The sequence below is a fragment of the Trematomus bernacchii genome, unplaced genomic scaffold (assembly GCF_902827165.1).
Source record: "Trematomus bernacchii unplaced genomic scaffold, fTreBer1.1, whole genome shotgun sequence".
In the NCBI taxonomy this organism is placed as follows: domain Eukaryota; kingdom Metazoa; phylum Chordata; class Actinopteri; order Perciformes; family Nototheniidae; genus Trematomus; species Trematomus bernacchii.
In genome coordinates, this window is record NW_022987750.1 from 63,189 (window position 1) to 82,121 (window position 18,933).

The 18,933-nt window shown below is 44.8% G+C and overlaps 2 protein-coding genes across 6 annotated transcripts; one reads left to right on the forward strand and one right to left on the reverse strand.

Moving 5' to 3' along the window:
• Positions 1 to 2,759: 2,759 nt before the first annotated feature.
• rad51c (RAD51 paralog C) lies at positions 2,760 to 10,051 on the reverse strand. 2 transcript variants are annotated; one of them, XM_034148187.1, is made up of 6 exons: positions 10,015 to 10,051; positions 9,346 to 9,463; positions 6,965 to 7,274; positions 4,367 to 4,583; positions 3,707 to 4,291; positions 2,760 to 3,676 (listed from the first exon to the last, which is right to left on the reverse strand). In XM_034148187.1, the coding sequence occupies exons 1-6, from the start codon at positions 10,042 to 10,044 to the stop codon at positions 3,644 to 3,646; spliced, it is 1,293 nt and encodes a 430-aa protein (XP_034004078.1). In that variant the 5' UTR covers positions 10,045 to 10,051; the 3' UTR covers positions 2,760 to 3,643. The 2 variants fall into 2 exon arrangements, with proteins under 2 accessions (XP_034004078.1, XP_034004077.1); XM_034148186.1 differs by having other exon boundaries at positions 2,760 to 4,291.
• Positions 10,052 to 10,313: 262 nt separating this feature from the next.
• On the forward strand, positions 10,314 to 17,673 carry abt1 (activator of basal transcription 1). 4 transcript variants are annotated; one of them, XR_004557294.1, is made up of 6 exons: positions 10,314 to 10,392; positions 10,994 to 11,411; positions 13,360 to 13,535; positions 14,547 to 14,732; positions 17,159 to 17,544; positions 17,577 to 17,673. XR_004557294.1 is itself a non-coding variant. In XM_034148184.1 (5 exons), exons 2-5 carry the CDS (start codon positions 11,009 to 11,011, stop codon positions 17,342 to 17,344), a joined length of 951 nt encoding a protein of 316 aa, XP_034004075.1. In that variant the 5' UTR covers positions 10,314 to 10,392; positions 10,994 to 11,008; the 3' UTR covers positions 17,345 to 17,673. The 4 variants fall into 4 exon arrangements, 3 of the variants coding, with proteins under 3 accessions (XP_034004075.1, XP_034004073.1, XP_034004074.1); XM_034148184.1 differs by having other exon boundaries at positions 17,159 to 17,673; XM_034148182.1 differs by lacking the exons at positions 17,159 to 17,544; positions 17,577 to 17,673 and having other exon boundaries at positions 13,573 to 14,639.
• Positions 17,674 to 18,933: the final 1,260 nt, after the last annotated feature.

Here is an 18,933-nt window from a genome sequence, read left to right on the forward strand (position 1 = left end):
GGTGTCAGGCTCGAAAATGACATTCCCAGAACAAATGACTATCTTCACTTCTAAAAGGGTTAAATTAATAATCTTTATTCTCAAAGTAATGATAAATCTGTGAGTTGGATGTAGAAGAGTCAGAATCAATATAGATGTTTTTTATTTTAAAGAAAATTCAGATTGAACATAGTAAAAAAATGTAAATTATAGTGTCCGTCCAAAAATAAACCCTTACTTATAGTGAAACCCAGCCTTAAATGATGGGATCGGAGACGAAACGCTTTTGGAATCCAAACTATAACATATAATAAGTACCCTGTATCAAGATTGATGCAAAACAAGTGACATTTGACCTTTTTTAGAGGTTTAGCAAAAAAACCCACCTCTGGGGTCATTTGGGTGGATTTGTCGTTTCTCTGGCCCCCATTGGTCGATTTTGATGATTGACACCTCTTTTGAACCGTTAGAGCCAATAGAATCGAGAGGGAGTTCCTAAATCCATCCAAACATTACCATTGAGGAGTGAAAGTGATGCGCAGCCAGCATGCCCAAAACCGGAAGCTCTCATACACTCTCGTAGCTCTCATAGCAGCTATATATGAAAACTACTCTTATTGCCATAAATGTTATGATGGATTATCAGTAATCAAAGTGACACAGACACATTGGATTAACCTTCAGCAGCGTTTATATGCGTTTTAATGCCATTGAACACAACTTTTGATCAGAAAACAGCAAAAAGACATATTTGCCGTTTTGGCCACGTAAAGTGAAGTTGTGTGTTTTCTTTGCTTGCCTTCGCTGCCATGAGTTTTGGTCGCACAGTGTTGATACTTATACCTTTGGAATCTGTGGAATCTCAGCTTTCATATGATATATTGTTTGTGCAAATCCGATGAAGTATAAAAGATCGCTACCGTGAGTTATGTGCTAAGTGTTAGCACTCTTTCTCTTAGTGCTAATTCAGACGCTTGGCGTTAGAGTTGTGTTTTGTTTAGGTAAAAATGGTTCATATCGTCAGTTAGCTGAGTTTCTTCCCGTTAAGTGGGTATGACACATTAAAAGGTTGTTAAATGTTAAGAATCCCTGAGACACGGTTTTGTGAACATTTCATGAAAAGCCCCCGCCAAGCAGCTTTGGCTTTCAAGAAACTTCAGGAAGGGAAACTTCAACCTTATGGACACCGGCAGAATGGGAAACTCCTTGGCAGTGGACAAACTCCTTGGCAGTGGACAAACTCCTTGGCGGTGGACAAACTCCTTGGCGGTGGACAAACTCCTTGGCGGTGGACAAACTCCTTGGCGGTGGACAAACTCCTTGGCGGTGGACAAACTCCTTGGCAGTGGACAAACTCCTTGGCGGTGGACAAACTCCTTGGCGGTGGACAAACTCCTTGGCGGTGGACAAACTCCTTGGCGGTGGACAAACTCCTTGGCGGTGGACAAACTCCTTGGCAGTGGACAAACTGCGCGACGGTGGACAAACTCCTTGGCAGTGGACAAACTCCTTGGCGGTGGACAAACTCCTTGGCGGTGGACAAACTCCTTGGCGGTGGACAAACTCCTTGGCGGTGGACAAACTCCTTGGCAGTGGACAAACTGCGCGACGGTGGACAAACTGTGCGACGGTGGACATGCAACGTACATTCCGATATAAACGTCCTTGGCGGTGCCAAGGACTGTTGGAGGTGCTACGTCCACACCGCTGGTGTGCACTTCGAGCGACTTTGTCCACTTGCAATTCGTCCAAAGGGCATTTCACCCGGACCGTCACGGACCCGCCCAATTAAAGGCCTGTTTCGCCCGAAAGACCCCCAAAGTGGCTGGATATGCCTAACATTTGAGGGGCTTCGCACCTCTGTGGTCAAAAGCACACCACGGCCCCTCCTAGTGCCAACCAATTAAGGCCACTATATAAATCCACATAATTTCAAGCTATTTGGCTAACATTTCAAATACTTTACAATGGGATTACCCTTCCTTTTCGCCACCATTCATTTCTAACTCCAAGTGTACGTGTTCCCGCAGAGCTTCCGAAGCACGTGGAGACCCGAAACCAGCATCGGATCGCTCAACCTCGAATGCCGACAAACATATTTATATTATTTATTCAGTGTCGCAGACCCTCCGGAACAAAAGTTTCCCAGGGATGCCCTAAAAAACTCAGGGTCCTGAGACTTGACGTCCCCGATAGGCTTCTGAAGTTGGACATTGAGTGGATTTTTTTTTATTTAGCCAAGCGCGACCAACATATGGAGAAGTCATACCCCTACCTTAGTAGTGCGTGAGGCCATATGTACAGACATGTACATGGGACATGAAAACAGTGCATCTCATATTGACAAAAAAAAACCTTACTAACCGAGTTTTCGAAATCACTCTAAAAATAAGCCGTTGTGATACACGTGTAGACAACGTCTGCAGAATCATAAATGATCATTACATTGGGGTCATTAAACCATTATTTCGCTAAGATAAAAAACATTAAAGTTTTGGATTTTAGTGTAATTCACAAATGTTCCACCAGATGGTGCCACACACACCCAGGGGGAAAAGATAAAATATTTACCCAGGAATAAGTGTGCAAAACATGGGTACATTAGTGTTTAAAGTCGTGGGAACTGTTTTAATTCAGGACCAGGGTGAAAAGATAACAGATTTACCCAGGAATAAGTGTCTGAATCATGGGTACATTAGTGCTCAAACTCGATTATAATGTTTTAATTCCGGAGGTTTTAAGTGTGGTTTCACTTGTCCCACACACCCAGAGTGAAAAGATAACATGTTTACCCCGCTAAAGTGTTCAAAACATGGGTATATTAGTGCTCAAACTCGATTAAACTGTTTTAATTCCAGAGGTTTTACGTGTTGGTTCACTCGTCTCACACACCCAGAGTGTTAACAACATTTTTAAAAATGTTATAAATTAGTCTAGAGCTCCATCTATTGTAATTTGAGTGTATTACACGTCTGTCCATGGAACTCGAGTTTTGTGCCATTTGAGTGGAGTAAACTGATATGCAGCTGGAGTAACATGTACATTGAGACGCATTGGGACATATCATCGTCACTTTCAATGTTAACCTTGTACATAGGAGGCACAATTCGCTTACCCAGCATCAGCGTCATTATGAGGGTATGACTTATACACTTCACAGACCTCATTTTGTGCATTAATGTATTTGAGGAGTACAGTACACTTCAAATACACAAGGCACTGCAGTTATGTATTTGAAGTGGACATGGATATCTCCTAAGTGTGTTAATAGGGTCAACAGGTGCGTATGGCCCCCAAACTGTGTGGGTGTGGTCCAAAGGCCCCACGTGTCCCTGTACCAAGTATGGAGGCCCTGCAAGACCGCTAAATATTTGACATTGTCCAATTGTCTCCATTTTCACACCAATAGGGTGGCCTCCATAGCACAGTCCGAGTATCAGCTCCCTGAGGCATCGTCGAGATATGAGCCGGCACATTTCAGTGTTCCTAGTGGATGTCCACTTCTAATACAAGACTGCTGCATCTCCTTCAGTTCAGGGCAGGGTCATCAATCTGTCAGTGCATATCTGAACACCTTTATTTAATATGAACACCTTTATTTCATCTGAACACCTTTATTTAATATGAACTGAACGTGTTGAAGTTAGTTTCAAGTGTCAATGAATCAGCTGCACTCTCTCTGTCCGGCAGCTGATTGGTTACTGTCTCTCTGTCCGGCAGCTGATTGGTTACTGTCTCTCTGTCCGGCAGCTGATTGGTTACTGTCTCTCTGTCCGGCAGCTGATTGGTTACTGTCTCTCTGTCCGGCAGAAGATTGGTTACTGTCTCTCTGTCTGGCAGCTGATTGGACAGTGTGTGTTCGGGGTCGTTTGCTGGGCGGCTGCTCTGATTGGTCGGCATCTCTGAACCCGTCGGAGGTGATCTGGTATTGGACGGTGGCTCCGGGGTGACCAGGGGATTTAAAGATGGTGGCTAGTCGTTGAGTCCCCGCCCATTGTAGGAGGAGTCTGATGGTGGGGGCGTGGCCCCAGCTCTCCCCGAGGGCGGGGACGAGCTGTGATTGGCCGCCCCGCAGCCTGGTTGTCATCTGATTGGTGATCACCACGGCGACGTTGTGGCTGGTTGCCATGGCGATGAGCTGCTGGGCGAGGCCGTTGAGGAGGCGGGTCCTCTGCGACAGCTCGTCAAAGTGCAGCCGGAACGGGAACGCCACGCTGTCAATCACCAGGAGGCGGGCCCTCGGGTGCTCCGACAGGAAGTCCGGCAGCAGGTGCAGCTCGGCCAGCAGCTCCACGTAGTCATGGCAACGCACCTGAGGAGAGACAGACAGATCAGAGTCACATGAGGCGCCGAGTGATGACATCACTGCTACTGTGCCGATCATTACCAGGAAGATGTTAGAAAGGATGGTTTCCACGCTGAAGGTCGTCATAGCAACCCGCTGTTCGTCGTCTTCCACCAATAAGGAGCAGTGTTTCACCACGGCGCCGGCAATATCCTGGACCCGCTGCAACAGGAAGCTGCCCTCCGTATCCACGACAACCACCTGGCCTTCGAGACCCCCGAAACACACGGGAACCTGCACGTCCACCACCAGCTGCAGACTGAAGAACTACATTACCCACAGAACTACATTACCCACAGAACTACATTACCTACAGAACTACATTACCCACAGAACTACATTACCCACAGAACTACATTACCCACAGAACTACATTACCTACAGAACTACATTAACTACAGAACTACATTACCTACAGAACTACATTACCTACAGAACTACATTACCCACAGAACTACATTAACTACAGAACTACATTACCTACAGAACTACATTAGCTACAGAACTACATTAACTACAGAACTACATTACCTACAGAACTACATTACCTACAGAACTACATTAGCTACAGAACTACATTAACTACAGAACTACATTACCTACAGAACTACATTACCTACAGAACTACATTACCTACAGAACTACATTAGCTACAGAACTACGTTAACTACAGAACTACATTACCTACAGAACGACATTAACTACAGAACTACATTACCTACATTACCTACAGAACTACATTAACTACAGAACTACATTACCTACAGAACTACATTAACTACAGAACTACATTACCTACAGAACGACATTAACTACAGAACTACGTTAACTACAGAACTACATTACCTACAGAACTACATTAACTACAGAACTACATTACCTACAGAACTACTTTAGCTACAGAACTACGTTAACTACAGAACTACATTACCTACAGAACGACATTAACTACAGAACTACATTACCTACATTACCTACAGAACTACATTAACTACAGAACTACATTACCTACAGAACTACATTAACTACAGAACTACATTACCTACAGAACGACATTAACTACAGAACTACATTACCTACATTACCTACAGAACTACATTAACTACAGAACTACATTACCCACAGAACTACGTTAACTACAGAACTACTTTAACTACAGAACTACATTAACTACATTACCTACAGAACTACTTTACCCACAGAACTACATTACCTAGAGAACTACATTACCTACAGAACTACATTAACTACAGAACTACATTACCCACAGAACTACGTTAACTACAGAACTACTTTAACTACAGAACTACATTAACTACATTACCTACAGAACTACATTACCCACAGAACTACATTACCTAGAGAACTACGTTACCCACAGAACTACATTAACTACAGACCTACATTACCTACAGAACTACATTAACTACAGAACTACATTAACTACAGAACTACATTACCCACAGAACTACATTACCCACAGAACTACATTACCTAGAGAACTACATTACCTACAGAACTACATTAACTACAGAACTACATTACCCACAGAACTACATTACCCACAGAACTACATTACCTAGAGAACTACATTACCTACAGAACTACATTACCCACAGAACTACATTAACTACAGAACTACATTACCTACAGAACTACATTACCTACAGAACTACATTAACTACAGAACTACATTAACTACAGAACTACATTACCTACATTACCTACAGAACTACATTACCTACAGAACTACATTACCTACAGAACTACATTAACTACAGAACTACATTAACTACAGAACTACATTACCTACAGAACTACATTAACTACAGAACTACATTACCTACAGAACTACATTACCCAGCTGCAGAACTACATTACCTACAGAACTACATTACCTACAGAACTACATTAACTACAGACCTACATTAACTACAGAACTACATTACCTACAGAACTACATTACCCACAGAACTACATTACCTACAGAACTACATTAACTACAGAACTACATTACCTACAGAACTACATTAACTACAGAACTACATTACCTACAGAACTACATTAACTACAGAACTACATTAACTACAGACCTACATTAACTACAGAACTACATTACTCACAGAACTACATTAACTACAGAACTACATTACCTACAGAACTACATTACCTACAGAACTACATTAACTACAGAACTACATTACCTAGATAACTACATTAACTACAGAACTACATTACCTACAGAACTACATTACCTACAGAACTACATTACCTAGATAACTACATTAACTACAGAACTACCTTACCTACATTAGCTACAGAACTACATTACCTACAGAACTACATTACCTACAGAACTACATTACCTAAAGAACTACATTACCCACAGAACTACATTACCCACAGAACTACATTAACTACAGAACTACATTAACTACAGAACTACATTACCCACAGAACTACATTACCTACAGAACTACATTACCTACAGAACTACATTATCTACAGAACTACATTAACTACAGAACTACATTACCTACAGAACTACATTAACTACAGAACTACATTACCTACAGTGAGTGTGAGTGAGTGCGTGAGTGTGTGCTTGAGTGTGTGAGTGTGTGTGTGTGTGTGTCTCACCACAGTTGTGTCTTCCCGGTTCCCGGCGCTCCACAGATCTCGGTGGTCTTCCCGACAGGAAGTCCCCCCCCCAGCGTGGCGTCCAGCTGTGAGCAGAAGCTGAAGATGCTGCGCTGTGACTGTTCCTCCTGAAGCAGCTGCAGCGCAGTGAGGGAGGGGGGAGGTCCCACTGAAGCTCCTCCCACTGAAGCTCCTCCTCCCACTGCTCCTCCCCCTGAAGCACCTCCCCCTGAAGCGCCTCCCCTCATTGAAGCTCCTCCCCTCACTGCCTGCAGCACCTGCAGCGCCTCCTGCTGGGAGACTCCGGCCTCTGCACCACAAACACTGAGTTAGACATTACATCACATCACATTACACCACACCACACCACATCACATCACATTACATCACATCACATTACACCACACCACACCACATCACATCACATTACATCACATCACATTACACCACATCACATCACATTACATCACATCACATTACACCACACCACACCACATTACATCACATCACATCACATCACATCACATCACATCACATCACATTACATCACACCACATTACATCACATTACATCACATCACATCACATCACATCACATCACATTACATCACATCACATCACATTACATTACATTACATTACATCACATCACATCACATCACATTACATCACATCACATCACATCACATCACATCACATTACATTACATCACATCACATCACATCACATTACATTACACCACACCACACCACATTACATCACATTACATCACATCACATCACATCACATCACATCACATCACATTACATCACATTACATCACATTACATTACATTGCATAGAGTGCCACAGTGACGCGTCCTAAAACCCGGAAGTAAACTCCTTCCGGTTCCTTCGTCAAAAACCAATGAGATTTCTCCATAGGATTTTGGAAAATAGCTGGAAATAAGGTCTGTGGTTGAGACACATTTAAGAGACGGATCACGTTTTGTTCAGCCGGTTCATCTCCACATGTCTACCCTACTTTTAGGGTCTACTTTTTTTTTCGAATCATAAATCTAGTCCCCAGAAGCAAAATGCTAACGTTATGCTATAAACGAACTACAGCAGGGTCGCTGCTTCAACGTCACGCCAACTTCAGATCCATATTCAAACACACAGATTCTAAATGGTACGAGTTGAAGCGTTTGTTTGAACAGTCTGCAGGAGGCAGGGACTTGCTTTCAAGCAGAACAGGGCAAACTAACTTAGAGGAGTGTTCACGTGTTCGGTGTAATGACGTACAACGTCCTCCACGACTTCTGTAGTCCTATTCAGCCACTTGGTAACAACCATCGTTTTTCAGACACGTCAACTCTTCAGAAATCACCAGTGGGGTCACTGCTGATGGATTTAATGTCCTAGAACAAAACGTGATCCGTCTCTTCAATGTGTCTCAACCACAGACCTTGGTTCAGATATCTTCCTAAACCCTATGGAGAGATCCCATTGGCTCTGAGACCAGGGAACAGGAAGTGGAGAGATCCCATTGGCTTTGAGACCAGGGAACAGGAAGTGGAGAGATCCCATTGGCTCTGAGACCAGGGAACAGGAAGTGGAGAGATCCCATTGGCTCTGAGACCAGGGAACAGGAAGTGGAGAAATGCTGACTCACTTCCTGGTTTTAGGACGCGTCACTGCGGTTCTCTATTACATTACCCTAACCCTGAAGAACAAGATCTGAGTACTTCTACTTTTACTCAAGTACTAGATGTGAGTACTTCTACTTTTACTCAAGTACAAGATCTGAGTACTTCTACTTTTACTCAAGTACAAGATCTGAGTACTTCTACTTTTACTCAAGTACTAGATGTGAGTACTTCTACTTTTACTCAAGTACTAGATGTGAGTACTTCTACTTTTACTCAAGTACAAGATCTGAGTACTTCTACTTTTACTCAAGTACAAGATCTGAGTACTTCTACTTTTACTCAAGTACAAGATCTGAGTACTTCTACCTTAACTCAAGTACTAGATGTGAGTACTTCTACTTTTACTCAAGTACTAGATGTGAGTACTTCTACTTTAACTCAAGTACTAGATGTGAGTACTTCTACTTTTACTCAAGTACTAGATGTGAGTACTTCTACTTTTACTCAAGTACTAGATGTGAGTACTTCTACTTTAACTCAAGTACTAGATGTGAGTACTTCTACTTTAACTCAAGTACAAGATCCGAGTACTTCTACTTTTACTCAAGTACAAGATCTGAGTACTTCTACTTTTACTCAAGTACAAGACCTCAGTACTTATTCCCCCTCCTCTGTTTCTGGATGGTATAATGCATAGAGTATAGTGTATAGTATATATCAGTGTATATTAGTATACATAGAGTGTATATGTACCTGCACAGATGTGGGAGGGGCTTAGCCCCCGCAGCTCAGACAGGAAGTGGAACCCAGCTGCTGTCAGTCGGCTCTTCACAGCTGGACTGAGAGAACAGCTGGAGATCTGCATCTTCATCTGAGTATACAGAGAGTATGTAAGGGATCATGTGCAGCGACGCGGTCATTATGGGGAAAAGAACATCCGACAGGCTGATCAGGAGCCTGGCGCGAAGCGGAGGGATCTAGATCTGCATGGAAATCAACCGAACTTCTTTCTGCAGATGTGAGCATCCTTAACAACGGTCAATAAATCCTTGACAGCGGTTTGATTGATTGATTGATTGAAAAGTTTATTAACAGCTTGTATATTGGGTACAGTACAGTACAGCTCAAAACATACAATTGTTAAGGGGATGCAGACCAGAGAAAGACTTTCGTCTTGTTTACATCAGGGTCCCCCATTTCCAATTCATCATATCATTTAAGACATATAAGACATATTTGACATACAGATGGCTTATTTACAATTTACATACAGTTGGTCTGTCTGTTCTGGATTAACAACGTGTCACGTGTTCTGAATTGACCAATCAGAATCGAGTATTCAACTAAGCCATGTAATAAAAAGTATTAAATACTCTTTAAACTGTGTATAAAGTATTAAATACTCTTTAAACTGTGTACTACCTGCTCTTCACCGCTCGCGTTTCCCAGCATGCCTTTCGCCTCTGAGGAGCCTTACTTCCGGTTTCACAGTAAAGGTTGTATTCAGTTTATCGATTTCTCTTATTGTGAATTTGTTTGTGTTTATGTGACCTGTATGTAAACACTAATAAACACTTAGTGTATCTCTAACAACAGCTGATAGTAAACAATAATAAACACTTAGTGACGTCACTCCAACAACAGCGGAGAGTTTACATGCTTTTATTTTGAAGGCATTTCTGGCCGTTCAGATCATGGTTCAGATCAGCTGATCGTCGCGCTGCGTGTCGTCATCAAGACGCGACACAAGGAACACGTGAGAAGAGCCGTTTGTTATTTTCTTATTTTCTTATTCCGAAGGTGAGTTTAGAGTTTATAAGCAGTGTAACGCGTTACAAAGGTAACGCGTTACACCCAACACTGTTACAACAGTAACGGAGTTACAGTAATGTATTACTTTTTGCTGTCACGAAGTAATGTAAAGCATTACTAATGAAATTTGGGTAATATACTACCCGTTACAATTCTCAGTAACGCAGTTACAACTCATTTTAACCCGAAATGAAATGGTGTTTTGTTTTTTAAGAATTCACAAACATCGCGAGACATTCCGACACCAGAGAAACATTGTGCCGGTAGATTAGTAAACCTGGTGTTTGCCCTTCAGGCTGATTCTGATCGGGTTCCCTGGTCAGAATCAGCCTGAAGGGTAAACACCAGGCTGATCGGGTTCCCTGGTCAGCCTGTCGGGTGTATATCAGAGTCCTGCATCGGGTCGGGTACATGTATATGTATAGGTGTATATACACAAATATATATATATATATATATACACACACACATATATATATATACATGTTACCCTCCCACACCACCAGACCTCTCCGTGCTTCAGGAGATCATCTCTTACTCTTTATCATCAGTTTGATGTTCAACCGAAACTCTGCTGTCTGACTTTCAGTGAACACAACACGCCATGATGAAGAGGAGAGAGGAAGAGGAGGAGGAGAGGACGACTACATCCACCAGAGAGGAAGAGGAGGAAGAGGTCTCAGGTGATGATGATGAAGAGGTCTCAGGTGATGATGATGATGAAGAGGTCTCAGGTGATGATGATGATGAAGAGGTCTCAGGTGGTGAAGAAGGGGTCTCAGGTGATGAAGAGGTCTCAGGTGATGAAGAGCATAAGGATAAAGATGGTGGTGATGAAGGTGTTTCAGGGATGAAGAAGCAGACCAATCAGGAAGCAGCCGGAGACAGGAAGTGTGTCCCAGGTATTCTCTACCTGGGTCACATCCCTCCGAGGCTCCGCCCCCGACACGTGAGGAACCTGCTGTCAGCCTATGGGGAGGTGGGCCGCATCTTCCTCCAGCCAGAGGGTACTTATACACACTCTGTGTACTAATACACACGCATATACAAATCTTCCTGCAGCCAGGGGGTACTTATACACACTCTGTGTACTAATACACACATATATACACATCTTCCTGTAGCCAGAGGGTACTTATACACACTCTGTGTACTAATACACACGCATATACACATCTTCCTGCAGCCAGAGGGTACTTATACACACTCTGTGTACTAATACACACATATATACACATCTTCCTGCAGCCAGAGGGTACTTATACACACTCTGTGTACTAATACACACATATATACACATCTTCCTGCAGCCAGAGGGTACTTATACACACTCTGTGTACTAATACACACGCATATACACATCTTCCTGCAGCCAGAGGGTACTTATACCAGAGATGGAGTACTCGAGTCCTGCACTCGGACTCGAGTCGGACTCCAGTGTCGATTTTCGGGACTCGTGACTTGACTCGGACTCGCGCACTGATTGACGCGCATCGGACTCGGACTCGTGAATTCTGGCGTACGATGACTTGGACTCGGACTCGTGAATTTTTCCCCCCACGATGACTCGGACTCGACTTGTACATTGACGCTCCGACTTGGACTCGGACTCGGACTCGAGCAAGTTTTCTCTGGAGTCTGATGTCCTCTATCCTGGCGTGTGCACCGGCTGCGAGGCGAGTTCACGTACCGGGCCCCGCTGTTCCAGTCTAAAGATGTCTAGAGACACACCCCGCATCGTGCTGTATGCTTTCACACATTCTGCTTCCACATTGGAAAAGAGCAGCAAAATGCTCGTTGTGTGGAAACAATAGAGAAGAGAAGGCTCCGTAACACATTACTCTAAACATCGAGTTCAGACATATAGGCTGTCTTGAACACTATCATCAGAGTAACGTCATCTAATCAATACATAAAGATTCAGCCGATAACAGAAAGCGTCATTCTGCATGCTAAGTAGCCATGTGCTTTCTGGGGCTCAATCTTTATCAGTAAACCGATTTAACCGGTAAATGTTCTTTCAAAATAAGAGTCCCGATCTTATTACTATCAAAATAAAAGTGCAAAACGAAAACTTTACCATAGGAAAATATTGGCTTACAAATATAATCACTTCTCTAAAAGGTAACTCATTTTAAATATAGTTAGACATATTATAGGTCATTTACAATAATAATAATAATAATATTAATATTAGTAATAAGCTTTATATTTGTATAGCACCTATTACAAGACTTGTAGCCAAACTGGCTTCACAGCAGTTCAATAGACAGATTAGTATAACATGACAGGATGAAAGCAATGTAGAGGAGCAGCTACATTTCAACACATATATCCACGAAGATTAATACATGAAGACTTGGGACTCTGACTTGACTTGGACTCTTCTGAGGTGACTCGGACTTGGACTCTGACTCGAACACAGGTAATGATGACTCGGACTCGGACTCGACTCGGACACTCCTTGGGTGACTCGGACTTGGACTCGGACTCGACTACGACTCTCCCTTGGTGACTCGGACTCGAAGAGTGGTGACTCGAGAGTGACTTGGACTCGTGAATTGGTGACTTGACTACAACACTGACTTATACACACTGTGTACTAATACACACACATATATACACATCTTCCTGCAGCCAGAGGGTACTTATACACACTGTGTACTAATACACACGCATATACACATCTTCCTGCAGCCAGAGGGTACTTATACACACTGTGTACTAATACACACACATATATACACATCTTCCTGCAGCCAGAGGGTACTTACACATGTGCTTCTGTGTACTTACACATGTGCTTCTGTGTTCTGTGTACTTATACATGTGTTTCTGTGTACTTATACATGTGCTTCTGTGTACTTATACATGTGCTTCTGTGTACTTATACATGTGCTTCTGTGTACTTATACATGTGCTTCTGTGTACTTATACATGTGTGTGTACTTCCAGACGGGCAGGTGAGCACGAAGAAGAGGAAGGGGGGGTCCCGGCGCTGCGACTTCACTGAGGGCTGGATCGAGTTCAGAGACAAGCGCAGAGCCAAGCTGGTGGCTGCCTCGCTGCACAACACGCCCATGGGGACCAGGAAGCGCCAACGCTTCGCCTCAGACCTGTGGTGCATCAAGGTGACCTGTCTGTCTCTCACCTGTCTGTCTCTCTCAGTACCTGCACAGGTTCCAGTGGACTCACCTGTCTGTCTCTCACCTGTCTGTCTCTCTCAGTACCTGCACAGGTTCCAGTGGACTCACCTGTCTGTCTCTCACCTGTCTGTCTCTCTCAGTACCTGCACAGGTTCCAGTGGACTCACCTGTCTGTCTCTCACCTGTCTGTCTCTCTCAGTACCTGCACAGGTTCCAGTGGACTCACCTGTCTGTATCTCACCTGTCTGTCTCTCTCAGTACCTGCACAGGTTCCAGTGGACTCACCTGTCTGTCTCTCACCTGTCTGTCTCTCTCAGTACCTGCACAGGTTCCAGTGGACTCACCTGTCTGTCTCTCACCTGTCTGTCTCTCTCAGTACCTGCACAGGTTCCAGTGGACTCACCTGTCTGTCTCTCACCTGTCTGTCTCTCTCAGTACCTGCACAGGTTCCAGTGGACTCACCTGTCTGTCTCTCACCTGTCTGTCTCTCTCAGTACCTGCACAGGTTCCAGTGGACTCACCTGTCTGTCTCTCACCTGTCTGTCTCTCTCAGTACCTGCACAGGTTCCAGTGGACTCACCTGTCTGTCTCTCACCTGTCTGTCTCTCTCAGTACCTGCACAGGTTCCAGTGGACTCACCTGTCTGTATCTCACCTGTCTGTCTCTCTCAGTACCTGCACAGGTTCCAGTGGACTCACCTGTCTGTCTCTCACCTGTCTGTCTCTCTCAGTACCTGCACAGGTTCCAGTGGACTCACCTGTCTGTCTCTCACCTGTCTGTCTCTCTCAGTACCTGCACAGGTTCCAGTGGACTCACCTGTCTGTCTCTCACCTGTCTGTCTCTCTCAGTACCTGCACAGGTTCCAGTGGACTCACCTGTCTGTCTCTCACCTGTCTGTCTCTCTCAGTACCTGCACAGGTTCCAGTGGACTCACCTGTCTGTATCTCACCTGTCTGTCTCTCACCTGTCTGTCTCTCACCTGTCTGTCTCTCTCAGTACCTGCACAGGTTCCAGTGGACTCACCTGTCGGAGCGCCTGGCCTTTGAGCAGACGGTGCAGCAGCAGAGATTGAGGACAGAGGTTTCTCAGGCCAAAAGAGAGACCAACTTCTACCTGAACAACGTGGACCGGAGCGCTCACCTGGACACCGTGAGGAGGAAGAGACAGAGGGACGGCCAGCAGGTAAACCAAGAGCACGCACACACACCAATAACACACCTCAGTGTTTCCCCTAGGATGGAGTCATAGCAGCGGTGCTAAGGCGCGTGGTGCTAAGGCGCGTGGTGCTAAGGCGCGTGGTGCTAAGGCGCGTGGTGCTAAGACGCGAGGTGCTAATGCGCGAGGTGCTAAGGCGCGTGGTGCTAAGGCGCGAAGTGCTAAGGCGCGAGGTGCTAAGGCGCGAGGTGCTAAGGCGCGTGGTGCTAAGGCGCGTGGTGCTAAGGCGCGTGGTGCTAAGGCGCGAGGTGCTAAGGCGCGTGGTGCTAAGGCGCGTGGTGCTAAGGCGCGAGGTGCTAAGGCGCGTGGTGCTAAGGCGCGAGGTGCGTGGTGCTAAGGCGCGTGGTGCTAAGGCGCGAGGTGCTAAGGCGCGAGGTGCTAAGGCGCGAGGTGCTAAGGCGCGTGGTGCTAAGGCGCGAGGTGCTAAGGCGCGTGGTGCTAAGGCGCGTGGTGCTAAGGCGCGTGGTGCTAGTTTCTATGTGTCTGCCAGCACAAGAAAGGCTCTTGAGGCCTACGTAGCACCAAGGCCGGGTCCAGACTATTTGCTGCTCTAGGCGAGATTTGATATATAAAGAATAAATGAAAAATCTCTACAAAAGACAAATCCACTACAAAAACAGAAACTTATTGACATAGGTAATAGACGTCAAAATGGCTTCAAATGTATTCAGTATTGTATGAACATGTTTGAATTGGGGGGTGGACGTCACATCCTCTAGGGGGGTCCGGGGGTCTGCTCAATCTGGTGCACTTTGAGCACACAATGACTAGAGACCTGATCTAGGGACCTGATCTAGAGACCTGATCTAGCGACCTGATCTAGGGACCTGATCTAGAGACCTGATCTAGAGACCTGATCTAGAGACCTGATCTAGAGACCTGATCTAGGGACCTGATCTAGAGACCTGATCTAGAGACCTGATCTAGAGACCTGATCTAGAGACCTGATCTAGAGACCTGATCTAGAGACCTGATCTAGAGACCTGATCTAGAGACCTGATCTAGAGACCTGATCTAGAGACCTGATCTAGGGACCTGATCTAGAGACCTGATCTAGAGACCTGATCTAGAGACCTGATCTAGGGACCTGATCTAGAGACCTGATCTAGGGACCTGATCTAGAGACCTGATCTAGAGACCTGATCTAGAGACCTGATCTAGAGACCTGATCTAGAGACCTGATCTAGGGACCTGATCTAGAGACCTGATCTAGAGACCTGATCTAGGGGAACTCTAAACACCCATATGAAAAAGATCGGTTTACATTTTAATAATCAATAAGTTTGTGAACAGAGCCAATAACCAATAACCAATACATGGAACTTATTTTATTTTTGTTGTTCATTCATATCTTATTTCAGTTAACATTCATTTATGCATATGTTTGTATCTCTCCAACTGTAAACGATATGTCTGGTTTTCTGTCCTATAGTATACAATGATTTCAAACCTGTTTTTATTCATCCTAATAATTACAAAGGAGTGCCTTGGCAATGTGACGTGACGTGAACATGGTCATTTTTGTTTTGTAACATTAAATAAAATAATCAAAATATTTTATAAAAAAAATCCCGATCCCGATTTTTTTCTCCTGATTCCGATCTTTTGAAAATCACGTGATCGGCTCCGATCCCCGATCACGTGATCGGATCGGGAAATCTCTAGTCGCCACTTATTATTATTTTAATTTAAAAAAAAAAAAGTAAAAAAAAGGGTACCTGGCTGGCGCCCCCTAGCAGCGGCGCGCATATTTGTATATAGGGGAAACACTGCACCTATCTCACCTGTAAAACACCTGTCCCACACCCATATCTCACCTGTCCCACAACTGTCCCACCTGTAACACACCCGTATCTCACCTGTAACACACCTGTCCCACCTGTAACACACCCGTATCTCACCTGTAACACACCTGTCCCACCTGTAACACACCCGTATCTCACCTGTAACACACCTGTCCCACCTGTAACACACCCGTATCTCACCTGTAACACACCTGTCCCACCTGTAACACACCCGTATCTCACCTGTAACACACCCGTCTGTCCCACCTGTAACACACGCTGTGGCACGCTCCCGCGAGGTGCAGTGGGCATGCATAACACGGCATAACACCGGCGCTAACAGTTCACGAGCCCCCCCCGTTGACGGTTCATGAGCGTGCTCTTCCCCCCCCGCCCCCCCCGTCAGTTGTGTACAGAACGACGGGTAATAATGGATTTTGACGGAAATATTACGATCCTGTCCGTCAAAATGTAACACACCCGTATCCCACCTGTAACACACCTGTCCCACCTGTAACACATCTTTGATTGGTCACATGCTGCTGACTCCGCCCTGTCATGTGATCACGTTCTCAGTTAATGGTTTGTTGTCTTGTGATTGGTTGTCAGGTGGACGAGAGGACGTGGGACTTCACTCAGCGTCAAACGGAGGAGGAGATCCAGATAAGGAAGAGGAAGAAGAAAGACTCCGTTTCCCAGAAGCACCTGGACAAGGCCCGCCTCATACAGCAGAAGAGCCAATCAAACGTCTCGTTGCTAGCAAAGATCTTCAACTCCAAACATCAGAGCGACTGATTGGCTGTTGGACAGGAGTGTTTACATGGAAACAGGAAGCAGACTAGAGACTGTCAGAGTTTCTGACACACCCTCATTCACCAATCACTGAACAGGGGGCGGAGCCAACATGTTCTTCTGTACCCGCCTTAACGAGGTTGTTAAGTTTCCTGTACCCGCCTTAACGAGGTCGTTAAGTTTCCTGTACCCGCCTTAACGAGGTCGTTAAGTTTCCTGTACCCGCCTTAACGAGGTCGTTAAGTTTCCTGTACCCGAAGGTTTGTTAGTTTTGTTGTTTTGTAGTTGCCGCTCTGTTAACTGTTGTAAATAAATTTGAGTGCCAGAATTCAGAACTGTGTTTTTGGATCTTTCTGAAGGAGAGACTGATTGATTGATGGTTGGATCGATTGATGGATGATGGTTGGATTGATTGATGGTTGGATCGATTGATGGTTGGATCGATTGATGGATGATGGTTGGATCGATTGATGGTTGGATCGATTGATGGCTGGATCGATTGATGGTTGGATTGATTGATGGTTGGATCGATTGATGGTTGGATCGATTGATGGATGATGGTTGGATCGATGGATGGATGATGGCTGGATCGATTGATGGTTGGATCGATTGATGGATGATGGTTGGATCGATTGATGGTTGGATCGATTGATGGATGATGGTTGGATGGATGATGGTTGGATCGATTGATGGTTGGATCGATGGATTGATTGATGGTTGGATCGATTGATGGTTGGATCGATTGATGGATGATGGTTGGATCGATTGATGGTTGGATCGATTGATGGATGATGGTTGGATGGATGATGGTTGGATCGATTGATGGATGGTGGTTGGATCGATTGATGGATGATGGTTGGATGGATGATGGTTGGATCGATTGATGGATGGATCGATGGATGGATGATGGTTGGATCGATTGATGGTTGGATCGATTGATGGATGGTGGTTGGATCGATTGATGGATGATGGTTGGATCGATTGATGGATGGATCGATGGATGGATGATGGTTGGATCGATTGATGGCTGGATCGATTGATGGATGATGGTTGGATCGATTGATGGTTGGATCGATTGATGGATGGTGGTTGGATCGATTGATGGATGATGGTTGGATCGATTGATGGATGATGGCTGGATCGATTGATGGATGATGGTTGGATCGATTGATGGTTGGATTGATTGATGGATGATGGTTGGATCGATTGATGGTTGGATTGATTGATGGATGATGGTTGGATCGATTGATGGATGGATGATGGTTGGATCGATGGATGGTTGGATTGATTGATGGATGATGGTTGGATTGATTGATGGGTGATGGTTGGATCGATTGATGGATGATGGTTGGATTGATTGATGGATGGTGGTTGGATCGATTGATGGTTGGATTGATTGATGGATGATGGTTGGATCGATTGATGGTTGGATTGATTGATGGATGATGGTTGGATCGATTGATGGTTGGATTGATTGATGGATGATGGTTGGATTGATTGATGGGTGATGGTTGGATCGATTGATGGGTGATGGTTGGATTGATTGATGGATGGTGGTTGGATCGATTGATGGGTGGTGGTTGGATCGATTG

Excerpts from the sequence above, each read along its gene's own strand:
- rad51c (XM_034148186.1), bottom strand. The coding sequence starts at position 10,044 with ATGCTGGGAAACGCGAGCGGTGAAGAGCAG. Across the intron at positions 4,584-6,964 it reads ACCGGGAAGACACAACTGTG|TCTGCAGCTGGTGGTGGACG; the intron begins GTGAGACACACA and ends GTAGTTCTTCAG. Across the intron at positions 4,292-4,366 it reads TCCTTTCTAACATCTTCCTG|GTGCGTTGCCATGACTACGT; the intron begins GTAATGATCGGC and ends GTCTCTCCTCAG.
- abt1 (XM_034148182.1), top strand. The coding sequence starts at position 11,009 with ATGATGAAGAGGAGAGAGGAAGAGGAGGAGGAGAGGACGACTACATCC. Across the intron at positions 11,412-13,359 it reads CATCTTCCTCCAGCCAGAGG|ACGGGCAGGTGAGCACGAAG; the intron begins GTACTTATACAC and ends GTGTACTTCCAG. Across the intron at positions 13,536-13,572 it reads CAGACCTGTGGTGCATCAAG|TACCTGCACAGGTTCCAGTG; the intron begins GTGACCTGTCTG and ends TGTCTCTCTCAG.